The 25267-nt window shown below is 43.8% G+C and overlaps 1 protein-coding gene across 1 annotated transcript in view; it reads right to left on the bottom strand.

Moving 5' to 3' along the window:
- The window catches only part of LIPC (lipase C, hepatic type), a 123225-nt gene extending 112807 nt beyond the window's left edge, over positions 1 to 10418 (bottom strand). The window contains exon 1 of the mRNA XM_081144792.1: positions 10287 to 10418. Within this exon, the coding sequence (XP_081000918.1) occupies positions 10287 to 10371 (85 nt within the window). The 5' untranslated portion in view covers positions 10372 to 10418. The remainder of the gene's footprint in view (positions 1 to 10286) is intronic.
- Between the last annotated feature and the right edge of the window lie 14849 nt (positions 10419 to 25267).

Below are 25267 nucleotides of genomic sequence, written 5' to 3'. Positions count from 1 at the left end.
GGGGGCAGCCACCCAAGGCTGTGCAGCCAGGGCTGATCTGTAGAGAGGCCTCAAAGACGTACCTGAGTTTCTTGGTGGGTCAGAAAATGAAAGCACAACAACCAAAACCGGCCCTGCTGGCAGCCAGACTATGATGTACCCAACGGAACACAGACGATGCCCGCGGCATAGAAACAACGTACCACAGGACTCTCCACATCGTGTTCGCAGCAAGGCAGAGAGGAGGCCCCTCAGAAACCGAAAACGTCACTGAACAGTCCCCTCGTTGGACCAACAGGAGTGACAGCTGCGCCTGTGCCAATGCTGGCGCCAGCCCTAGTCATGAAGACCTAGTCATGGAGTAATTGCAAGACATGTGTCAGCCAGGTCTTCCTGCCTGCCGGGTCATTATGGATTAAACCAAGCAAGAATGAGTTGACAACAATTAATTAATTAAATATAAATTATGAACAGGCCGGATGATTGAGTCGCTCACACCCTCCCCTTGACAGACTCCAATCCAGAACTGCCCCTGCTTCCCCAACCTTCCCTAGTCTCGGCAGCACAGCCCAAATCTTCTAAGAAGCCCCGCAACCCTTGGTGCTGGAATGTCCCGGGTTTCTCCACAGTGTGTTCTCCTTGCCCAGTGAGCAGAACACACCTAACTTCCCTTTGACTTCCAGCGTGTTCCTGGTGGTCTTTGGTTGGTGAACTTCTTATCTGTAAAATGGTCATAATAATATCTGCCTCCTATCCTTTGACAGCAGGGGTGGGGAACATCTGGCCCGCGGGCCATAGATGGCCCTGGAAATCATTTGGTTTGGCCCTGCCAAGGCAACCACAGGCAGGACTAGAAATTCAATAAATCTAGGAGCTTTTTTTCATAGCTAATTTTTAAGTTGATAATTTTGAATGGCCCGTGAATGATGTTATAAATATCCAAGTGGCCCTTGGCAGAAAAAAGGTTCCCCACCCTTGCTTTACAGGGATGTTGTAAGAAGCAAGTGGTATCATGCTGTGGGAAGGAGATTTTAGAGATGAAACAGCTATAGGTCTATAAGCTAGTACTGCGTGGAATTTCCAAATAGTTCTATTTTCAGACTTAGAATAAGGCACTTCGTAAATGGAAGGTTCCTGTTCAAGCGCCATCTATTATGTGTTCCTGCCTCAGTTTCCTTGGCTCCTGCGATTTTGTGTTAGGAGTAGCAATTTACAGGAAAACTTCAAAGAGACTTGCTGATGGCTGGGGCCTGTCTGGCAGGTATGGCCAGGTGAGGTTGCAGAACGGGTGACTTCTGGGCCCCACCTCCGCCTTTTCCTGTTAATAATGCTGTTTTCTATCAGGGAGTGGCTGGGGAGAGGCAGCCAGCATTTGTGTCCCTCTTTTTCTCAAACACCAGCCTCTATGGAAGCCCCGCTGCTCCAGGGTGAGGTTCCAAACTCCTTAGCATGGCCTTTGAGGCCCTCACCTCCAGCCACTTCTTTTTTCATGCCCCGCCCTGGGCCACAGCAAATGTCTCAGGGATTCCCAATTTCATGATCTGTGTTTCAAGCCTCCAAGACTGGTTCAAGCTTTTCCTTCTGCTCAAACTTCTTTTCCTTCAAGACTCAACTCCAATATCACTTCCTCTATGAAGGCAGCTAACCTCTCCCGCCTCAGGGCCTTGTGATGTTTTGTACCTGATTGCGCACTTATCACATTTGTTGAAATTATGCCACTCCCAATTTCTAATCTACACACACACACACACACACCACACACCACAGCTGTAGGGGTCCAGAGACCCCATCGTTTGGGTTGCTCCTTGATGAATGGAAGCGTGCTTTTTCATTTTTGTATCCTCAGAGATACATGTTTGCACTGACCATGGGGCCTGGTACACAGTAGGTGGTTAATAAATGCTGTAATTTGCTGCTGCTGATCTTGCGGTTTCAGTATAAAGCATGATGTTGTTTTCACTATTTTGGTTTCTCTTGGGATGAGGAAGCGGGAACATGTGTCACTGGAAAGTTTTTTGCAATCGTAGAAAGGCCCGTCCTAGTCAACTGAGACTCACTGGCTCTGCTCAGCTTTTGGTCATGCCCGGCTCATATGAAAAGAATTTTCTTGATCCTATTTTCAGGCCTGCCAAGGGGTGGTTCAGTGTGGATGGTTAATTAGCTACTGCAACTAGTAGTTTTCCACCAATTACAGCTTGGGAATATTTTTCATTTCAAGAACCACTTTCTTTTCAGCATGATGATATTTTATTTTAGAGGAATACATTGTCGCAAATATCTTGGGGTTTTATATAATTTGGGATTTGGCTACCCCTGAGGGACATCGATACGCAGGATATTGAGATGTTTTTAATTCTCCCCCTCCTCCACCAGGAAACTTAGGCATGAAGCCAGTGTGGCCCTGGAGGCTTGCATTGCTTCTGTGGGAAGAGCCCTAAGCCTGGAAGTCAGGACACCTGAGTTTGAGTCCAGTTCAAGTTTTGCTATTAACTATCTATTTTGTGTGTTTTTTTAGTGGTTCTCAAGGTGTAGTCCTCAGACTTCCAGCAGGACTTGGGAACCCACTAAAACTGTAAATTCCCAATCCACCCCAGGCCCACTGAATTAAAAACTGCTGACTGGACCCAGAAATCTTATTTTAATAACATTTATTTAATAAATTTAATAGAATGTATTTATTTTATAAAGAAATAAGATTTAATAAGGCCTTATTTGAATAAGCTTCTCACACTAAAGTTCGAGACCCTCTGATCTAGTCAAATCCCTTGGTCATATCATTTTGACATAAATTTATTTTTAATTATTCAAATCATTAAAGCAAATATTCTATAAACATACTGTAACATTACATAAAATTTAGTCAGGGCACATGCCCAGGTTGCGGGCTCGATCCCCAGTCAGGGGCGTGCAGGAGGCAGCCGATCAATGACTCTCTCATCATTGATGTTTCTATTTCTCTCTCCTCTCCCTTCCTCTCTCTGAAATCAATGAAGATATATTTAAAAACACACACAAACAAAAACAAAATATTACATAAAATTTGGAGGAGATAAAAATTCAGATATAAACTCAACTAAAATATCAACATTTTGGTACATTTTCTTCTAGTATTTTATTCCCCTCAAACATGTATTTTCAGAGTTGTAATCACAGGATCCCCACAAAAGCATACTGCTTGTGATCCACTTAGCACTGGAACATAAGTACTATTCAGTGTTTTTATATCTTCTTTTATATTTTCATAAGAACTACTTTTAATGGCCCTGCAACATTTCACCAGGCCCCTGGATGTGGGCTTGTGTATGTGGAGGTGAAGATGCTGTGGACAGACAAGGAGACGCATTTGATCGCCTTCTGTTTACTTCTCCCCCCACTATCCCCCTAAGCCCACTGTGGGAAAGTGAAACTATGAGTGTTTCTGGAAATAGTCATGAACAGAGAGGAATGGGAGGTTAGCCAACAGTCCCAAGTTTCCCAGAGTCTTCCAGAACCCTGGATTCTTCCAAACCTGAAATCCTCTCCTAAAACCTGGAAGTGGCTGGGACGTCATCGCGCTACTTTGTGGCTATATCTAGAATTACACCTTCTCTCTAGAAGCAGGGCTGGCACCCCGCACCCTTCAGGGCCAGAACAACTGGAGCGTGAGCCCCAGGCACCCGCCGCCCACCTGACCGTCGCAACCCCACTCCCTGCAGGGCGAGCTGGGCTCTGACCCACTGCTCTGGTTCTCACATAGGGACTGAAGTCTGGCCATGACCCCCAGCCTGCTTGCCAGGGGCCAGAGCCCCTGCCTGCCCCTGACCCGCCCCTTTCTTTATTGGGCTGAACCCCAGTCTCGGGCTGAGAGTGCCTCACTCTGAAACCGATACCCTCCTTGGATCAGCACACAGCCACCTTCCTGGCAATGCGACTTGCTGTGCCCCCTGCCCTGTCTGGACCCCACGGATGTCAGGCACACCCTAGGCTGAGGTTGGCGTGGCCACATCCCCTTGGGGAATGTAACTAAGACTGCTCAGTCCTGTCCTGTGAACTAGGCCTCAAACCCGCAAGTGTCTGGCCCAGCTCCTCCCCTCCTTGCTGACTCGCTTGTGAGTTCCCAGCATGCCTTGCAGCCCTGTGGTAGCTGGTGTGAAAAACGGGGCAGGGAGAAGGCGGCAGTGGGGATCTTGGTACTGCACAGTGACTTTTGGCCAGATCACTTGATGACTCATGTGTTTGGGTCAGTTTACCGGCCCAATCCCTTCAACAATCAGGCCCTCTCAGTTACTCTGAAAAATGGACTATTCACCTGGCCCAGAATTAGAGAATATGGGTTTCAGTCCTGGGCACCTTGTGAAGGGCAAGCAGATGGAAGACTGGCCACTGTCCACTTACTTCCAGCTCATCCTCTGGGTATGGCACCCTCAGGAGGCTTCCAGACCTGCTCAGCAGGGGGGCCAGGACGTCCAGCAGAGGACAGATAAAGTTTTTATGGAATGCTGGATGCTGGCCTTCTGCTGACCCCAGCTTCGTGTACTCTCCCAGGGGAATGAGCTCCTCCTCTGGGTGCCACCTCCGGTATTACTCATGAACGACTCCTGCAAATGTGCAGGCCTGTCAGGAATTTGTGGCCCCGCTGGGAAGGAATTCCATGCCTGGCTGTGCCTATGAGGATGGGTGGAGGTGGCAGGTCTTAAGGGACAGTGCAAGGTCTCCTTCCAAGTGGTCTTCTAGGGACAAAAAATCTAGGGCCAACTTAATTGCAGATAATCAGGGTCTCTTTATTTTTTAATTAAAAATTTTTCTTTACATTTAAAAGCTTTAAAAAAAATACTCCATGGCCTTAAAACCCTTTATATCTTTAAATGTACTTTGAATTTCTAGCAATATATAGGAATATAGGTTTTTTTAAATGGTGATTCAATATGTAAGTTATTTAGTCTTGTTTTTTCCCCCCTCACCTTATCACATATCAAATTTCTTCATACCTATTTCTAAAGCTACAGGCTCCGGTGTTATTTAACTTTTTCAAGGTCCCAGATCCCCCTGATAATTTGCCAAAAGTTTTGATGTCTCTCCCTCACTCAAACTGCACATTCACACTGCCTTGGGTGCCATCCCAGGAGGCATTGAGACTCTCTCATACCCATCCCTGTGCTGGGTAAGATCCCCAGCATTAAACTGTAAGTGTCTCAGGGCCAGCATTAAGCCCTTTACTTCTGAATCCCACCATTATTGGCCCCCAAATTTCTTGGAACTTTCAGTGGTCAGTGTTTGAAATGGTGCTTAAAGGCAGACTTAGTAAACAGCTGGCCCCTCCATCCTTGACTGTTCATTGTTGAGCACTCAAATTGTTTCTAGTGTAGCTGAAGTTGTGAGCCAGTGTTTCTGTCAATATCTTCCTATCCCCCCTTTTTTCCTTCCTCCCAAAAGACCTATTTTTGGAAGGTGTTTGGGCTTGAAAAACATGTACTTTATTGGCTCTGTACCTTTGCTCAGGAAAGACTTGTTCTCGTTTGTTCAGATTCTATCCTACAAGACCCTGCTCAAATGCTGCCTCCTCCCAGAAGCCTTCACTTGGAAGTAAACTCTTCTGTACCGTACCTGCTCCTTGTCTGAGTTCGGTTGCTGTAACGAAGTACCATAGACTGGGTGGTTTGGAACCAACAGAAATTTATTTCTCAGAGTTCTGGAGGTTGGAAGTCTGAGGTCAGGGTGCCAGCATGGTCAGGTTCTGGTGAGAGCCCTCTTCCAGGTGTCTTCACATGGTGAAGACAGCAAGGCCTCTGGGGTCCCTTTTATAAGGGTGCTAGTGCCATTCATGAGGGCTCCACCCTCATGATCAAATTACCTGCCTAAGGATCCACCTCCTAATACCATCACATTAGGGGTTAGGATTTCAATATATAAATTTTGGGGGGACACAAACACTTAGTACACTGTACTCCTCTCTAGTGATACTCATCACATTCCATATTCTAGTTGAGAACATTTTATATTCACATTGTATCTCCTTTATTAGACTCGGCGGTATACTTCATGTATTTGAAACCCAGAATGAATCATTTTAATACCCCTCCGCTCTGTAAGACAAAACTATTTTCAGTAATACTCATGTAAAAATCAGCAATAATCACTATTTTCTTGATTTGTTCTTTAGTTTTAGAGCAATGAACAATTTGAAAAGGAAGAATACATTTCAACTTTAAAGATACTCAAGTGCCTTAAAAGCACTTCCTGTAAGAACCAAAATTTTTACTTACCAAACAAAATATTATACCTCACAGTTCACTGTAAAATCTGTTTTACTGTTTTAAATTTTAAACACAAAGACTCTAAGCGTCACATAGGATAACAGAATTGATGCTCGAGGTTCTGTTCCTTTGCCTTTACAGTCACGGTGGTATCATTTTTTACTTTGTTTTAAGGCAGGAACATGCAGTAAGGACCACAGAATTGGAGACATGAGATGACCTAAGTGAGCAGGGAGGACTCCGAGTCATTACACACTTCCTCTTGCAATGAGCACATGTCACCGAATCTGCAAGTGTCAGGGGTCAACGGCTTAACTGGGAGTTCTCTAAATTAATGGTGATGGAGAACATAATGTTTATTAAAGGATAATAAAATGTGATCATTTGAAGTTTACATATAGATTAATAAAACTCAACAGTAACCAGAGCAGTTGCCTATGATGTTGACCAAAAATAGCTCTTTTGGAGGGGAGCACCTTCATTTTTATGGCTGACATGAGTTAGAATTGTGATTATGAAAGGAAGACCAACTTTTAGCAAGTTCTATTGTTGTACGTACATTCTCTATGGATGGTGGTCCTCTTTGGAGGACCTGGCTTTCGGGGCAGATGGTCCCCACTCCCACCTCCCGATTTGACACTGAGCCCCTGGGGGCGGGGATGGCTGTGCAGCCGGGGAAAGTCCAGTCTCTACCCTGCGAGCCCTTCGGTGCTGAGTGCGGGTGGGGCCCGCAGGCGGCTCCGAGGACGGCCTCACTCTTCCTACACGTGAGGCCCATTTCCTTCATGCGCGTCCGACAAAGCAACATTTCATAGCACATTGGACACAGAAACAGATGAACAGACCCACCTGTCTTCCATTAAGCCAGACATTAAAGAAATTTCTTAGTAAAAAAGTGTTGCCCTCTGACTCACTATTTGTTGTTGCTGTTTGGAAAATACAAGTTATTTCTCATAATATCATGTTATACATGTGAACGTGATGATTCTGTTGTTATTTTTAAAAGCATTCAAATTTTAAAAATTTCTCAGTTTTAATCTCTCTTATGGTGAATATTGATAGCTGTAGTCCATATACAAAAGCTCTTTGGAGTTCTAAGTAGTTTTTTTTTTTAAAATATGTTTTTATTGATTTCAGAGAGAGGAAGGGAGAGGGAGAGAGAGATAGAAACATCGATGATGGGAGAGTCATTAATCGGCTGTCTTCTGCACCTGGAAGATACTGGAGATGGAGCCCGCAACCTGGGTGCCCTGACGGGAATCGAACTGTAACCTGGTTCACAGGTCAGCACTCAAACTCTGAGCCACACCAGGCCTATGTAGTTTTAAGGGATGTAATGGAGTCCTGAGACCAGAAAGTGACTGAATAAATGGGCTTCAGCTGCTTCTAGGATTTGGAAGCTGTAGCTGGAATTGGAGGGAGGGGGCAGAACCTGCAGGCAGTGGGAGTGAGTACCTGGAAGGTGGTGCTGTGGGGATGTAGGAGAAGCTTCCATTTGAAGCAGTGTTGGCAATACCATTGGTTTGGGCCTGGGCCTCAGGAAAGGAGGTCTGGGGATGAGGGTCATGGCGGCTCTGCGTCCTGGGGGTTTCAGGAGGCTCCCTATATCCTGTTCTCCTTAGTGCTGACCATCAGAAACAACTGCCCAAATCTGCCTCCTGGGAGAGGAATTGAGCAGAATGGTTTTCTAGGAACTGCTGGCTGTCAAATCACCGGTGTGAGCACAACACAGAGAGAGATCTATATCCCCAGTCAGACAGATTAACCTCTAGGTGCCTCTCCCTGCTCTGTGCCGACGGCCATGAACCGAGCTGCTTAACTGCTGGCTCCCATATGGTGGGAGTGGGGTAGAATGTTTGGGCAGCTCTGGCACATACTGGGTACATGGTCCATTAGTGGGTCCATTAGTAATGTTGTTAATAATGATAAAAATAAGTAGGCTGGGAGGGGTGGGCTTATAGAGTCCTTGAGGGGCTCTTTCTGGCCCATGACTAGTGACAGCTGGAGCTTGGTGTAGACCAGGATTTCCCGACCTCGGCACTATTGACATTTTACCTGGATAATTTATTGTTGTGGGGCTTGTGCATTGTAGGATGTTTAGTAGCATCCCTGACCTCTACCACTACATGACAGTAGCACTCTCTCCCCAGTTGTGACAACCAAAAATGTCTCTAGACATTGCCCAACATCCCCGGCGGTGGTTTGCCCCTGGTTGAGACCACGCTTATAGGTCCTCGTTGACAAGGGATGCTTGCTCCCTGGCGGTACCCAAGAAGATACGCACCAGCCTCATGCACACAGATCTGGCTCACTCCTTGCAGAAATAATTCTGCCAAGAGATTCTGTTCTCAAAGGAACAAGAGGCCTCCTGGCTCTGGTCCTTCTTCCTGAGGAACCTGCCTGATAACTGTGGCCACTCCCCTCGGCTTTTGGACAAACCAGGCCCCAGGAAACAGCAACTGCCCAGCATGGGGTTTGCTGAGGGAAACCTGGACAGTACCCCTCAGCCTGGGGGAGACAGGCCTGCCCTTCGACCTCCATCTCAGGTACCTACGGCTTCCAGTCCCCAAATTTCCTCTGAAAACCAGTCTGGGCCCATTAACAGCAGAATAGACAAATAGAGGGTGGTTTTTCACACACTGGAATGCGACAGAGACCAGAGGAAGGATTCACCAGTACACACATCTGCAGAGACAAATGTCACCAACATAATGTTGAAAGAAGCCAGAAGTACAAGAGCACACACTGTACGCTCCCATTAGCAAAAAGTTCCAAAAATGGCAAAATAATCTACGTTAAGACCCCAGGGGTGCACAGGAGAGGCATCTGGGTTGCAGGTTCAGATTGCAAAAACGCATTAAGCACTTTATGACATAGGCACTTTCCTATATATATATATATATATATATATATATATATAGCATATATATATGTTATACTTCAATAACAAATAAACAAACAAAACAACATTATAAACCAAAGTTCAGAACCGCCCCTTCAGCAAAGTCTCTGCAAACCCAGAGAACAGAAATCATAAGCAATTTTGCCTGTATGGCTCTAAATTATTATTATCGCTTTAGGACATGGCTTTGTAAATGAGATGTCTATGCAAAATAATTAGCATAGTGGTTGGCACGCAAAATACTCAGTGGGTGGTAATAACTAATATTAATAAGCTGTTAACTGACCTAGGATACAAGCTAATAATTGAATGCAAAGAACAGCCCTATTTCTTAAAGGAGAAAAAAAGGTTCTGGAATTTTCAGGGACATCCTGAAAATTCCTGATTCTCAATGTTTTTGGAGCTCCCTCCAAACATGGTCTTTGAGGAAAGAAAAATCTAAGCCTCCACCTTAGAATGACTAGCTCCTGACCGGTGACCAGCACAAAAACAAAGTCGCAGATGCCAGTGTTATTTGGCCGCATTGTTCGGTTCATCTATCATTTATTGATCCTATGCACTGTTTAGTCAGGAACCTGGAACCCACCTACCTGGTCAAGCATTTGGATCTCTTTGGCCATCAGTCTAGTTTGTGGATTCCACAGACTCAGAGTAAACCTTTGGCGGAAACAATGACGTCTAGAAAATGTGCGATGATATCTGTGCGTTAGGCCTGACCGCAAGCAGGACTCTGCACGTTCCTTTCTCTTCTGAGAGACCCAGCAATCAGACAACCTCAACACGACAGACATTTCACTGCAAGCTGTGCTTCCCGACTGCAAATCAGGTGCCAAATTACCTCTCAGGAAGATCGGAAAATCTTTCAGATTATTTTCCACTGCAGAAATCTTAGGTGACTCTTTCTGAGCCAGATAAGCAAGAGACGTCAGTGCCAGCTGCAAGTGTTTTTAGAAGACCTCTACTCCCGGAGTGGTTTCCTAAAATTACAGTTGTTACAAACTGCTGCATGTCCCTGTGACCTGCGATGACACTAACAGAACCACCGGGTATGCCATGAAGCAAGCTCTGTCCCACACAGTCAAGAACACTTGGACTGTTTGTGACATACATTCAAAAAAAAAATACAAAAAAATACATCCATGCCCATCTCCAGAGAAAAGACAGGCTCTTACCTAGTCCAAGCCTTTGTCCATGGGCACTTGACTGGATAAAGATGCTCAAAAGCAAGAGAACGGAGACACACAGGGGGCTTCCCATTTCTCCTGTCTCACACGGGGTCCAGGTCTTCTTGCTAATTTCTGAAGCTAAAGAGACCAGATTGCCTATTGATACTTTGTTAGGAAAGGCTGCCCATTAATAATTAACCTTTAAACACATTATCTAGAGTTCAGACATCCCTTGCTACCCCCAACCCCAAATCTAAGTATATCTAATACAAAAAATGGTTAAGTTACAAAAGTGGTTTTTATCCTGATACATGTTGAGAATAAAACACCTTGCCATGTACTCTTACCTTCTTAGACCGAGGTCACAGTTCCAAATTAGCCAATTTAATTTAAAGTTAATGTGTTGTGTTTGGAAGCCCTGTCAAAGGTCAGGGTAGGTGGCTCCTACACGGTTGCCCAAGTTCCCCTTACAGGGCTGCATAGGGCTGCAGGCTCTTGGCAGTGGTATTTTAAATTGCAGGTTAAGCCCAAAGCAAAAGCAAAGGGCTCTGCTATGTGGAGAGCTTCCAGAGGGTCTGTTTTCTGTTGAGTTGAGCAAACTTGCTGTTGCCTGTGGCCAGAGTGGTGGGGCAATGTTTCTAAAACTGAAAGGGATGGAAAACCTCTAATCTCAGTGTAAGAAGGAGCAAAGATACAGAACTGGATGCCTGTGCTGGGACCCCATGGAGAGATGACCCCAGAAGAAACACAATCTTTACTCCTCTGTGTTAATTAATGCTCCAACTGTGTAGAGGACTGAGAGGTAAGGCCACTAGGCAAAACCAGGCAGGGGAAATGCTACAGTGTATGACTCTTATCATAGTTCTTGGGTCTCTAGTTTTATTTCAACTTTATTCATTTATTCAACTTTTTTTTTTTTTTTTTTGCATTCCTTCTGTTTGCCAGGCACTGTTCTAGGCACTTGGGATATACAGGCAAATGAAACGGACCAAGATGCCAGTCCTCATGAAGCTTATGTACCCTTGGGGATGGAAGAGACAAATAATAGACAATAGACATAATCAATAAGAGGTTTATGTAGATTGGTAGACTGCAAGGAGAACTATGGAAAAAGAAAAAGTATAGCAGAGCTAAGGTGGTGGGAGAAGTTAGTGATTTTAAATAAAATGGTCAGGGTGAGCCTTGTTTGGAAGTTGAACTTTGAGCAAAGCTTTCAGTGAGCTGCCTCTGTGAAGAGGAGAGCTCAGGCAGCCAGAACAGCCAGCGTATCCAGTGCAAAGGCCCTGAGGTAGAAACATGCCTGGTATGTTCCAGGAACAGCAAGGAGATCAATGATTAGGGAAATGTCATTATAAGGACTTTGGCTTTTACGCTATGAAACATGGGGAACCATTTTGAGTAGAAGCTGGACATGATTTGTATTATATTTTAAAAAGATCATTCTGGCTTACAAGGCTAGAAACAGATTATTAGCAGGCAAGGGTGCAAGTGGGGAGATCCATTAGGAGGCTATTGCATCAATCCAGCAAGAGGTGATGGTGGCTGGTTCAGCACTGTAACAGTGGCATTGGAGAGTGGTGCTGGGTGCTGGGCATATGTTGAAGGTAAATGCAGTAGGATTTCCTGACTCCTGGGATGTGGAATGTGAAAGAAAGAGAAAAGTTGAGGATGACTTCAAGGATTTTGGCTTGAGCAATGGGACAATGGGGTTGATATCAGCTGAAATGAGAAAGGCCATGAGTGGAGCAGGTTTTGGAGGAAGATTAGGAATTCAGTTGTGACCTGGTGGAGTTATGTCTGTTAGACATCCAAATGGAAATGTTGGGTAGGCAGTTAGAAAACCTGGTGATCACTGCCCACCCGAAACTGACAGACAGGACATTCTGAAGCCACCAGCAGGTTTGGACAGATTGACCCAAGGCCAGAGCCTAACACTGTGCTTCCTGTGGCTACACTTCTGTCTAGAGGGCTGCAGCGTGGGGACTACCCACTAGGTGCAGATTTCAGAGCAGAGCGTTCTGCCCTGGCTCCCTGGCTGGCTCTGCCCTACCCTGCAAAGTTAAACAGGATCTGAAGGTTCCATTTTACTTCTTATTTCCCAGAAAGCTGAAACTTAAAACCAGCTGACTCTGTGTGTTGACTTCCTCTCCCGAGGGTCCACCTCATCTTATGTCCTCTGGGTCCTGCTCTGCAGATTAATTTACTAACACACAGTGCATCCAAGTGCCTTCGGGATCCTGGATCTACTATCTACCAGCTGGGCAAAATGCTATTTAACCTCAATGAAATCCATCTCCTCACCTGTAAAATGGGATAACATGAGCCGGGGACAATATTTTGAGATATTAACTTAATATTATTTTTCTCCCATCTCCCCCCTGCCTCCCACTTAAGAAGAGCAAAGTAGAGAGAAGTCTACAAATCTTTTGTCTTCCCCATACTTAGAACCTAGGGGCAAGTGAATTTACCCAAAAAAGGCAAGCAAATGGCAAAAACATGTCTTAAAGATACGTGAAGAAATAAGGAGCACCCCACCTTCCCATCACTAGAAAGCCTCTTGGGCTTTGCAAGTGGGTGGGAGAGGGGGAGATTTGTCTATGAGAGCAGAAGGGATAGCCCCGTGCTCCCTAGAACTCTGCTAGAAGGTGGTAAACACCCAGAGGGAAATGATTATGTGTGTGTTGGCAGGTAGACAAAAGATGCCTCTGGGCCTGGTGTGGAGTGGGAGCAGCAATGAGACTCCAGTGCCACCAGGTCATGCAGATGGGCAGGACGAGCCCCTCAGTGGCTACCTGTGTGGACTGATGACAGAAACCCAGGTGCTTACTCCCAACCCCAGGCCTGGGTATTATGGTCTGATCCAGAACTACGGCATAACTGGGGTGAGGGGGTGGGGAGAAAGAATCCAGGAGGGCCTGAAAAATAAGAGTTTGGACTCGTATTTAACCCATTTGAAAATGGGTTAAAGAAAATAAAGACATATCTTGCCTAGCAGAATTTGTGAACTGAGATTCACACCTCTCTAAACACAGGCATATCCTGAGAATTAGAGATTTGTATATGAAGTGCCCAGCCAAGTGCTTGCTTCAGAGTAGAGGTTCAATAAATTAGTGACTTATTTTGGAGAAGGTATGCTCAGGGATCAAGAGTTCAGGCTTTGAAATCAGACAGATCTAAGTTCAAATCCCTGGCCTATCATTTACTAACTGGGTGACTAGGGCAAGACACTCAAGTTCTGAACTTGACTTTTCTCCACATGTATAATGGGACTAATAACACCTACCTGATTGGGTTAAAGGAGGTAACTTGAAGAGTAAAGTCCTTAGCAGTCTGGCGAGAAGAAAATAATAAATGGTAGCTATAACTGTTACTTTTGTTGTTTTTAATTCACCTTGGGTATCAAAAGGGCGTCCAGGAGGTAGGTAAACAGCAGGACCACAGTGATCAAATTTTAGCAGAAAACGAAAAGTTTAGGAAAACAGAAGGGCTTGGACCAGTCATTCCGAAATCTGATTGCACGCTGGAATCAGAGTCAGGAAAAGGAGGAATTATGGGCCTATCCCAAGAACAACTGAGTTAAAACTTCTAGGTTGGGGCCTGGAGAGCCCTCATGGTAAACAGGTTCTCCAGGCTGTTCTTAGTCACCTGAAGTTTGAGAATCACTGCCTCGGAGTGGTGCTTGAGAGATCTGTTGGGACACAAGAAGAAAATGACAGACCTTCAGATTTTTCTCACATCATCTGCTATAGGCTGAATGCTCCAAAATTTGTTTGTTGACTCTTAACCCCCAAGGTGATGGTATTTGGAGGGGGGACTTAGGGAGGTGATAAGGTCATGAGGGCAGAGCCCTCATGAATGGTATTAGTACCCTTATAAAAGGAACCCCAGAGAGATCCCTTGCCCTTTCCTCCATGTGAGGTTACAATGAGAACATGACCATTTATGAGGTCCCCATCAGACATCAAAACTGCTGGATGCCTTGATCTTGGACATCCCAGCCTCTGGAACAGTGAGAAATAAATTTTTGTTGTTTATAAGCCACACAGTCTGCGGTATTCTGCTATAGCAGCCCAAACAGACTAAGACACCACCTTGGAAAATTCTGTTTGTGTATTTATGTTTATAATATATTCACACTATACAATTTGTATATAGTACTATGTAATATATTAGTGCTATATAGTTTATAAGCAAATAAATATCCATCTAGTTTTGGTGGGGCACTCAAAAATTTAAAAAAAAATATATATCTTTATTGATTTCAGAGAGAGGAAAGGAGAGGGAGAGAGAGAGATAGAAACATCAATGATGAGAGAGTCATTGATCGAGCCCACAATCCGGGCATGTGCCCTGACAGGGAATCAAACTTTGATCACCTGGATCCTAGGTCAATGCTTAACCGATGAGCCACGCCCGGCCGGGCCACTCAAAAAATGTTTTAAACTGATAAAGGCACTCCATTAAAAGGGCATGAAGACTCTGCCATAGAGAAATAGAATGGCCCCCAGGTCTTCATGACCTGAATGCAAAGTCGTTGACTCCATCAATACTTTGGAACAGTCAATACATCCGTTAGTGAGATGTTCAGTAATTCCACGCCAAAGAAAGCCCAGTGGTTTGTGGAGGACCCTTCCTTTCTCCTGAGCTGAAAAGGGGGCAGGCCTGAGTCCCAGGGAGGCTGGAACTTGCAGTGGAGTTATCAGCACTGCCCATGGTAATACAGCCCCTCACCTGCACTCCTCACTGGTTTTATAGTTAGAGTCTTAAAATTGTCCAGTTTTTGTTCTCTTTTAATTTGAAGAGCTTCTTAAAGAAATAGAGATTCTAAGAGATTGGCATTTGATGACCTGAATGTAACCTTTTCCTTCAATGTAATGGTGATAGGAAAGTTAATCAAGGGAAAAAAATAAATATTTTACAGAGGTAAGGAGAGCAAGTCCCAGGCAGGGAGAAGCCAGGGGATCAAGGTGAAGTTCACTGATGAGAGAGACAGGGTTTTATATTCAGAACCAGATTTGTTTGTGTTCGTCTTCAGAAACTGGGGATGCCTGAGAAGGGCGGCCTCGGGTGGTGTTCTAAGAAAAGAGTAATCAAAACAACAGCTTTTGGGTTGTTTCCAGATCTTAGCTATATTGTAAATTGCGCCGCTATGAACACAGGGGTGCATAAGTTCCTTCTGATTGCTGTTTCCGGATTCTTAGGATATGTTCCCAGAAGTGGGATCACTGGGTCAAATGGCAGTTCCATTTTTAATTTTTTGAGGCAACTCCATACTGTTTTCCATAGACTGATGAATTCCAGAGGGAAGGGGGTGGTGCGGGAAGAGATTAACCAAAGAACTTATATGCATATATACACGTAACCCCTGGACACAGACAATAGTGTGGCGAAGGCCTGGGGAGGGGGGAGGGTGGGTTAGAAGGGGCGGGGAGGGGTTAGAAGGGGACATCTGTAATACTCTCAACAATGAAGACAAATGAGAAACACCCCCCCCAAAAAAACCCCAACAATAATACCTTGTGGATTGGTAGTATTATTTCCCTAACTTCATAGCTGAGATTTCAGAGATTAAAAACTGAGACAAAAACCGTATCTTACTAGTAAAAGGTTGCGAGAGGGGAGATCAGGGCCATCTGGGCAGGTTTTCTTAACCACAAACCCTTAATCTGCTTTCCTGAGACTATAAGGGGCTTTCTCTTGTGCACTGCAACCTTCTCCCACTTGCAAGATAAAATTTAAAAAGTTTTCAGGATCGCTGTCATTAGAAAATGATGACTCTTAATCCTGCTCAGGGCAAGGCTGCCACTAGGACAATGACCAGGTTTTTATTGCATTACCAATCGATCCGTGTGGACATTCTTGCACTGTGTGCGGATTTGACAAAACAAGTCAGGACAATTCCTCAGTTTGAGTTGACTTTAAACATGTCCCCGTTTGGAAAGGGGTTGGACTGGAGTTCAACCTTTTCCTTATCTATTTTTTTTTTTAAAGAACAGTACACAAATGAAAGGTGAAAACAAGATAGCAGATGACGTTTTAGACTGAAAGAATGAAGTGATTCAAGCATTTCAAGGAGGTATTTATTCACCCAAGATCATCACCGAGTAACCTTTGCAGGCTGTCCTTTCTATCAGCTCTGCCTCGGATTCATTGTGTGAACCTGGGTGAATTATGGAACCTCCCCCTGTCTTAGTTTTCTCTGCTGTAAAAAGGAATTGTGCGGATAAAACATTATCACAAAGAAAGTGCTTACAACCAACTCTTGGCGCAATCAGAGCTCACTCGATTTTTGTAACAAGAGAATTAGGAATTGCTTCTTCCGTTTCACAGGTGAGAAAATTGAGGTTTGGAGAGTCCTTGTCTAAGGTCACATGTTTAATCAATGTAGACTGGATGTAAGGACTTGAAGGTCCCTGTAAGCTATATTGCTCTCTCATTCGTCAAGTCTAAAGAGAAGAGCTGAGTACCTATGGAGCAAAGAGTTGAGATGTCTTTCTACACTTATTTTCATGTTTTCTGCTCTGTGCTGAATTTACATTTCCCATCGAATTTCAGCTGCTGGTTTGTGCAACAATTAAAAACACCAAACCAGCCACCAAAACCAAAAACCCCACAGAAACCAGAGCAATCTTTTTTTGTGACTAGACGCTCTGGGACCAATCATGCATTTTATGATTTTAGTAGTCCCAGTAGAATGGAAGACTTTTTTCCCTCTGCATTATGTTTGGAAGCAAAGGAAAGTAAAGATTTAAGCTGGTTTTCAACAGCCAGATAGACACTGAACACTGCTGGATCCTAAAAGTTTTCCAAAAGTTTTCTCCTCTATAAGAAAGAGGGTGGGCATAGACTAGATTCTGTGCCTGCACCATCCACCTGCTCGGGCTATTGGTTAGGCTTTTTGATTGCTGATCATTTTAGGATCCTCCGAGAGATCAATCAAGCTGCAAACTGAATTGACTACAGCAAACCAAAGGCACAGTTTGGGCAGGTGAGCCATCAGCATGCTGGCTCTCTTGCTGGGTCCCAGTGCTTCTGACTATGGGATACCCAAGGGCCCAGTCTTTATCCTGGGTATCAGGCAGGGCTGGGGCATTGCTGAGATGGAAATGGCCCAAGCCTCTCTGGAGCAGCTGGTATTGATACCATGTCACATAACTCATTTCACAAAAGCTTTCTGGGCTTAGCAAATGAAGTCCTTGGCTGCAAGAAATCAGGAACAGTTCCCAGTGATCAGTTTCGGGTGCTGCTGCTGACTCATCATTTTCCCACTGATAGAATATCTTGCTGACATGGTTACCCATCGATTCGTAGGCAGGCCCAGAAGTCAGGTTAACAGTTCAGGGCCATACTCCCAAAGATGCCAAACTCTCTATGCGATCACACTGAAACCTCAGGAGCAATCCTGTTGAGGTAGGATGGGAAAAAGTTAGGAAAAGCTCTCAAGTGAAACGGAGAAGGAGGAACAGATGTCACAGCCCATAAGCTGCTAAGTTCTCTTACCAGAGCCCCACCTCTGAGCATGATCAAAGGGAAACAGTTTACGGCAGGAAATTCCTGTGGTGGTTGCAGAAGTCAAGAACAAGAACTGGCTAAAACCAAATCAATTCAAGATAGAGGAAAAATTGACTGGAAATCTGTTAAGCTTGCCGAGGAGGAACACACGAGGCCAGATGAGAAGGTAAAGGCAGTTTTATTAGGGCATCTGAATATAGGTGGTTAAAGCATCTGAATACAGATGGGCTGAGCTCCAGGTGGCATCAGTCCCGAGTGGTTGGGAGGAAGTCTCTTTATAGGATGTAGGGAGGAAACTTTTTTGGCACAACACCTGTGGTTTTTCTGAGAGGGAGTAGAAAGCTATTGAATATAAGGGACAGATCGTTGCTTGAGATACCTTCTCCTGCAGGGAGTGAAAGTTGTCAAGCATAACAAACAGAATGTGGCTAGCGAAATGGGTTTACCTAAAGTTAACATTCTCATGTGGGGAGGGGGTAGCCCTCAGGAACATTAAGCTTAACAAAATCCAACCCCAAAGCTCACTATACCATCATTATAGTGAATATTGACACCACAAGTAGAAAGGGGGCAGAGTGGAATGAATGCCATGACACTTCCAGAATGGACCATATTAGAAACAAGACCCCGTCTCAACCAGAAGGCAAACACAGAATTTGGTGTCACAAAGTTCAGCAAACCACCGTGGGAAACAAAAATCCCAAGAACTTCCTGATCAGTGCGCAACTCACTTGCAAGTTCACCTGCATCCACTTGGACATGTACTTTTGATTCTTTCACAGCGGAACCCTGTGAGACTTGTAACCAGGGGAGCAGCAGGTGGCAGCAGCCAGTCAGTCCCAGGTTTACCCCCTGATCATGTCTCCAGGAACCCGAGTCCTGGCCTCTTTCTTTCTCTAACTAAGTAAAACTTGCTTTCGTATGCACTCTGACTTGCTCTTGAATTCTTTCCTGCATAGCCAATAGCATTGAGGTTCCGTACCATACCTGGGCAGGGTCAGTGACACTGTGAATCAGTATGATTATTCCCCATGTACAGAGAAGAAAACTGATGCTTAGGGAGGTTACCTGAGTTGCCCAAATCCACACTCTAGTAAGTGGTGAAATGGGATTTGAATGATGTTTGTCTAGCTCCAAAGCCCACACAACAAAAAGTAGTTGTGCCAAGAGAGATAGGAATTGGCTTCATATGTCTAAAGTTAAAAAAATGCAATTGTGTTGTGCTCTTGCACTACAGATAAGGACATGGGTTATATGTTTATTATTATTTTTTTATTATTTTCAAAACAAATGTTCTGAAGCCCTTTCTCAGCTATTTAATGGAGATAGTGCAAAATAGCCTATGAGACATAGCAGAAGATAGACATCATGGAGATGTTATGGCAGGATAGAATTACATCATTATTATACAGATAAATTTTCCCCAGTAAAAAAGACCAGCCAAGATGAGGGGACTGGAGCCTTTGCCCATGAAACTTTGTCATGAGCCAGAGTGTTTGACAGGAAATTGTAAGGGTGAGACTATGTTACGAAAGACCTAATCTACACACCATCATCAGTCATCCAGTTACCCTTGAAACCATTTGGATTAGAACATTTCCAGGGTCCTCCAGAAAGCAACAATGAGATGTTTTGATATGCTATGATAATTCTATTAAGATATAATTATTTTTAAAAAGGTAAAATCATAACTTTCATTCAGATATAAAAATAAATGTGGTATTTTATTAACTCATAAATAAAGAAGCTGGTAAGGGTGTCATTACTAGTTCCAAGCAGAAGCCAAACACCTCCACAAATTTATATGGATAAAGGAATACTGAAATGAATGCACAAATGAAAACAAAAATACCTTCTTCCACAATGAGGGAGGGAAGTCAACTCAACCTCAGCAGGGCAGGTCAGAATTTGCATTTTGCCTTGCTATTAGTTACCTACCAGGCACAGAGTTATAAAATGCCTCAAGGGCAATGAACGCTAGAATCAGATAACCTGGGAGGCTGTGCTGCATGTCCGCAAGGCTAGTTTTTCACTGAAGCACAAAATTTCCCTTCTAATTCCTATCATTAAGAAATGATAAAGGAAAGCACTAGCTACAGAATTCTAAAGATAACAGGGTAAGATCCCTCCTTGAGGAAAGGCTGTCTCTTTTTGTATCTTTGGCTCTGGAGTGGAGGCTTTGCAATTAACAGAACAGGATTTTCAGGCTGGCTTGTCTTCTTTCCCCCCTATTAGAGGGCAATTTATTTAAAAATCTTTGTGCCTCGGTCTCCTCACTCTAAAACAGGGGTATGTACCTCATAGGATTTGGGGAAAGAATAAATGTGAAAATCATGAATTGTGCTTAGCACATCACATGCCAGCTATTATTTTTATTGATTACAGTTTTTTATTGTGCTTTTTGTTTCTCTTACCCTTACATGTTACTTCCCCTTCTCTTTCTCTGCCCATTTCACCGACTGTGATAAAGAACAGGATATTTATGGTAATGGGGCTCAGGGCCGGCTGCCCCAACATGTGCTACTGTGGAGCTGAAGACAAGGCCCAATAGACTCACCAAGAGTCTTTTACCTCCCCCTTCACTGCCTAGAAGAATTTAGATAGGGGGCCTGTACCAGGAAGAGAGCTATCACCAGAGATGAATTTTTACATCAAAAGGTCTTATCTGGCCCTGGCCCAGCGGCTCAGTTGGTTGGAGCACCGTCCTGGGCACCAAAGTGTTGCAGGTCCGATCCCTGGTCAGGGCGCGTACGGGAGGCAACCGATTGATGTTTTGTTTTCTCTCTCTTCCTTCCTCTCTCTCTAAAATGAATAAAAACATATCCTCCAGTGAGGATTAAAAAAAAAATCACTTATCTGCATGCTGGCAAACATTTGTTTACTAAATGTTTGCTCTTTCCATCTTCCTGCGACTTGTCCTTCCCTTTGAAGCCCCAGGCCCCTACCCCCTCTTACTCAAGATGGCACATAAGTCCCCATTGACTGACTGTCTGGGAGCCTCTTTGTGGGGCTCCTATCCAAACAAAATTAAATTTATTTTTCTCCTGCTAATCTGTCTTATGAATTTAATTATTAGGCCAGCTTAAGAACCTAGAAAAGAAGGAAAAAGCTTTCCTCCCCTATAGTGTTTTTGGAAAAAAAAACAAAGAAAGGAGAAAAGTGTAGATAGAGTCTATGTTTCCTTTCTTGACTTTGAAATTAACTGTATAGATTGTTATATGTTCCCTTCTATTTAAAAAATAAAGCACCCCCCCCCCCAAATACTTGCTTTCTTGTTTTTTTGAGAAACTCTCACTATCTGTCTTGGAGCAGCTAGTCCTGAATTTAAAATGTGGTTCCTTTTCTCAGGTTAATGGCCTGAGAAAACCAGCTCTAGGGTGGGAAAGGCCCTCCAGGGGGTTCTTTACAGGGAATGGCCAGGACAGGTGACCCCTAGCATCAGGACTGGGAACTTGGTGGTGAGTCTCTCCCCGGTCTGACACTCCTCAGACCCCAGGGGCCACATCCAAGGGCTAGAGAGTCTGGATTTGCCGGGTGGGCAGCGTGTACTGAGCACCAGGGAAAATGGTCCCCACAACCCTGCCCAGGGTAGTTGGTGCAAACCTGCCTTCAGGAAGTTTGCTTTTTTCCCTTTGGATCTGGTGGAGCGGGAATCTCTTCAACCCCAAAGAGGAATTCCTGCCTGGGTCAGGGCCAGGGCGCCTGCATGGATTTCCCCATCAGCCCCAATTTCTGTTCTCAGGTCTTGAGAAACTGTCTGATTATTCAGGTGAACCCCACAGCCGCCCTCCCCCTTTCCTGAGCAGACTGCTTGGGTCCTGCAGGGGAGGAGCAATGCTAGAACCAGCTTTATTTACTTCTAGGCAAAGTTCAGGGAGAGGGGGCGAAAATGTTGCCATGTCTAGGCTTCCTTTAAATTTATGGCCCCTGGAGTGATACCCCGGAGAGAGCCATTTTTTACTCCACAGCTCCTCTCCAATCACCTGATCTGACTGTCAGGCTCCTGGGGACTCTTGGGAGAGTGACTCATCCGTCTGCTGCCTTAGGAAACAGCAGTGATTAGATCTCAGAGGTCAGGCGGTGTGTAATTGGGATCTTAGAGCTGGGACAGGAACACAATCAGATTTACAGAGGGCTCCCTGCCTCCGGAGACTCTTTCCGCTATCATATCATCTCCAGAGCAAAACTGCTTGTCTTAGCTCTTGATAAAAAAATAACTTCCCTTGTTCATTTTTCACAGTTAATGTATAAACAAGGAAGGAAGCAGCAGGCTGTTGACGTATGTAGTGAAACCCAGTCTTGGCCAAACTTGGTGCCACAGAGAGAGACCTGGATTTGAGGACAGAAGGCAGGGGTTCGAGGTCAGCTCTGCCTTGGGCAAATCTTAACCTCTAAACAGTGGAGATAAGGAAACATGTGATTCCGACCTCAGAAGGTCATGAGAATGAAGGATAGTCAATGTGCAAACATCTTTGAGCAGTAAAAGGACCCACGGGAAGGAGAGACCCCAGACTGGGACGGGAAATGGATGAATGTGTTTACGGAACAGAGAGATTGTGGGAGATGAGGGGGCCCTAAAGGAGAGACCCCAGACTGGGACGGGAAATGGATGAATGTGTTTACGGAACAGAGAGATTGTGGGAGACGAGGGGGCCCTAGCAATTCTGCCCTCTGACCTCAGAGCAGGACTGGCCTTATCGCCACAGGGTCCTGGGGCTGCCAGCGGGAGGAAAGGGCTGGCTCCCAGCAGGGCAGAGCTCTCCTAGAAGGCATGGAGGGAGCACTGGGTGCCCAGGTTAGGTGGTTGACAGGCCTCAGTGTGGAGGCCAAATATGAGTGGACTGCCTCCCCCAAATAATTCCCTTAGACTTTGGTGGTGGCAGGGGCAAGGGGGTGGGCAAGGGCAGCTGAGATCTGGTGGCCTGCAGGTGAGCTCAGGGCTACTGCAATTAGGGAATTCCGGGGACCTCACAGCTACTCCCTAGCAGGAAAGGCCTGGGATGCTTGGTTAACCTAAGGGATTAACTTTACCATGGGGCCCACTTTAGGTGTCTCTCTGACTCTCCACTGGCCCCTCTTGTCTTCATTGTTCCTTTGACTGAATTCAGAGCCCTTGAACTGCCCTCAAGATCCACCTCACCCCCATCCTCACCCCTGACGCCGGGCAATCTCTGCTCTGGCCTGCTGGCTCCGGGGACTCCTGAGGGGAGTGGTCGGGGTATATAGGGGGGACCTTCCAAACAGTGACTGTAGGTGGAAAGAGAAGGTGTCAAAGGGCTGAGGAGAATTTACAGGCTGAGGAGATGAGGACCGTTCTGCTTTTGCCAAATGATTTCTTAAGAATAAATCCTTAATGGCAACATTCTGCCTGACGGGTGGGGCAATATGGTTGTAGATGAATGTATGAGTCAATTTCTGGGCAGCCTCACCCGCATTGGATATTAGCATTCAACAGTTTCTTTTCTTGGTTCTTTTAGAATATGTAAATTGTCATCTTCAAACTGCTTTCATATTTACATGTCTTTGATGTTTAGAGAGAATTAACATTTCCCACTCTGTCTACTGATTGTATTTCCCTTATGGGAATGGTTCTGTTTTTTACCTATTTATCTTTAGGAATCTTGACAGTTCTTTTATAAATTTGAATTAGCCATTTATGCTAGATCTTAATTCTTTGTAAAGTTTGATAGAAATATTTTCCCCTTAAAAAAAATTTTGTAGTGCTAATTTTTAGAGTGCAATCACTTAATTGTTTAGCTTTAGAAAGCTAAAGTTCCCTCAGAGAGGTGATAAACATTTCCCCCCCCCCAATTTTTTGCTAGTTCTTCCATAATTAGATTTCATATTTAAATCTTTAATCAACCAAAGCTTATTTTGGTGAATGTTTTATTTTTAATAACTTTTTCTGTTATAAAACCAATAACTTTATTATCAAACTAAGAAAATGAAGAGCAGGAAATCCCCACATTATTAACCAATGCTACCTCAACAAGTTTAATTAAAAATAAAAAATACATAATGAAGAATATCCATAATTTCACCATTCAGACATAACCACTTTGACATTTTGATGTGGATACCTCCAAATTATGTTTCCTGTCTGTACAATTATTTTGAAAAATACAACCGCAAACATACTATACAAACTCTTTAATAACCTGTCTTAACATATTAATGACGTATTTCAGTGGCATTAAATATCCTCTAAAAACATCATTCAATATAGCTATAGAGTATTATGTTTATAGATTTACCATAATTGAATTAATTCCCTAATTTTAAATTAACTTTAATGGATCTAAGATATCACTATTATGAACAATGCTGCTATGAACATACCTAAGCATAAATTTGGTCCACATTTCAGATCAGTTCCTTTGCTTAAATTTCTTAAAGTAGAATTGCTGAAGCAAAGGTTATAAATAAATATATATACACACACACACACATATATTTCTATATTTGCCTTTTCACATATACTACCAAATTAAGTGAATTTATGTCATTTTATGCTCCCATCAACAGTAATGGATGTGCTCTCTCATCTCACTCCACCCTTTCTCCATGTTTACATTAGCTATTTTCAATTTCATCTTCAAATGACAAGCCAAAATGGTATATGTATATTTTATTTATTTTTTACTAGTGTGTTAAAGTTGAATCTATCACCACACCCACTTTATTTAATATTTTATTTTTAAAATAAGTTACCTATTAATCATGTTTTATGCCTTATATACTAGTTTATATGTTTTTGTATTTTTAAATCTATTTTAAAATGTGAGGCACTCATTTAAAAATTCTTTAAATGATTTCAAACACAGTATAATAAATATTTATGAATACCACCCTGCTACTCAGATCCATCAAATCCTAAAATGTTGCCATATATGCTTCCTATTATTGTTAAGAAATAGACTACCTGTATACCTGTATACCTGTGTAACTTTTTCCAACATAATCTTAATTTTTTCCCTCTTCAGAGGCATCCCTATCCTGAGTTTGGTGCTTATCATTTCATCGATGTATATGTTTGCATCATATGTATGTAGCTGTAAAACATATAGCATTATTTTGTATATTTACAGATTTAAAAAAAATATATGTCTTTATTGATTTCAGAGAGAGGGAGGGAGAGGGAGAGAGATAGACACAACAATGAGAGTCATTGATTGGCTGCCTCCTGCACGCTCCCTACTGAGGATTGAGCCCAGAACCCAGGCATGTGCCCTGACCGGGAATTGAACCGCCATCTCCTGGATCATAGGTCCATGCTCAACCACTGAGCCATGCTGGCTGGGCTATTTACAAATTTTTATATTCCACTTATTTGTCTGCAGCTTATTTTTTTCACTTAGCCTTATATTTTTAAGATTTATCTCTATTGATGAAACTACTATAAATGATCCTTTTGTGTGCATATATCACAATTTGTTCATCTTATTGGTGATTATTTGTGTGGTTTTATTTTTTTG

Source organism: Miniopterus schreibersii (genome assembly GCF_964146895.1).
Source record: "Miniopterus schreibersii genome assembly, chromosome: 1".
NCBI classification, from domain to species: Eukaryota; Metazoa; Chordata; class Mammalia; order Chiroptera; family Miniopteridae; genus Miniopterus; species Miniopterus schreibersii.
Note: the sequence above shows the minus strand (reverse complement) of the source record. Positions and strands in the feature narration are given on the sequence as shown.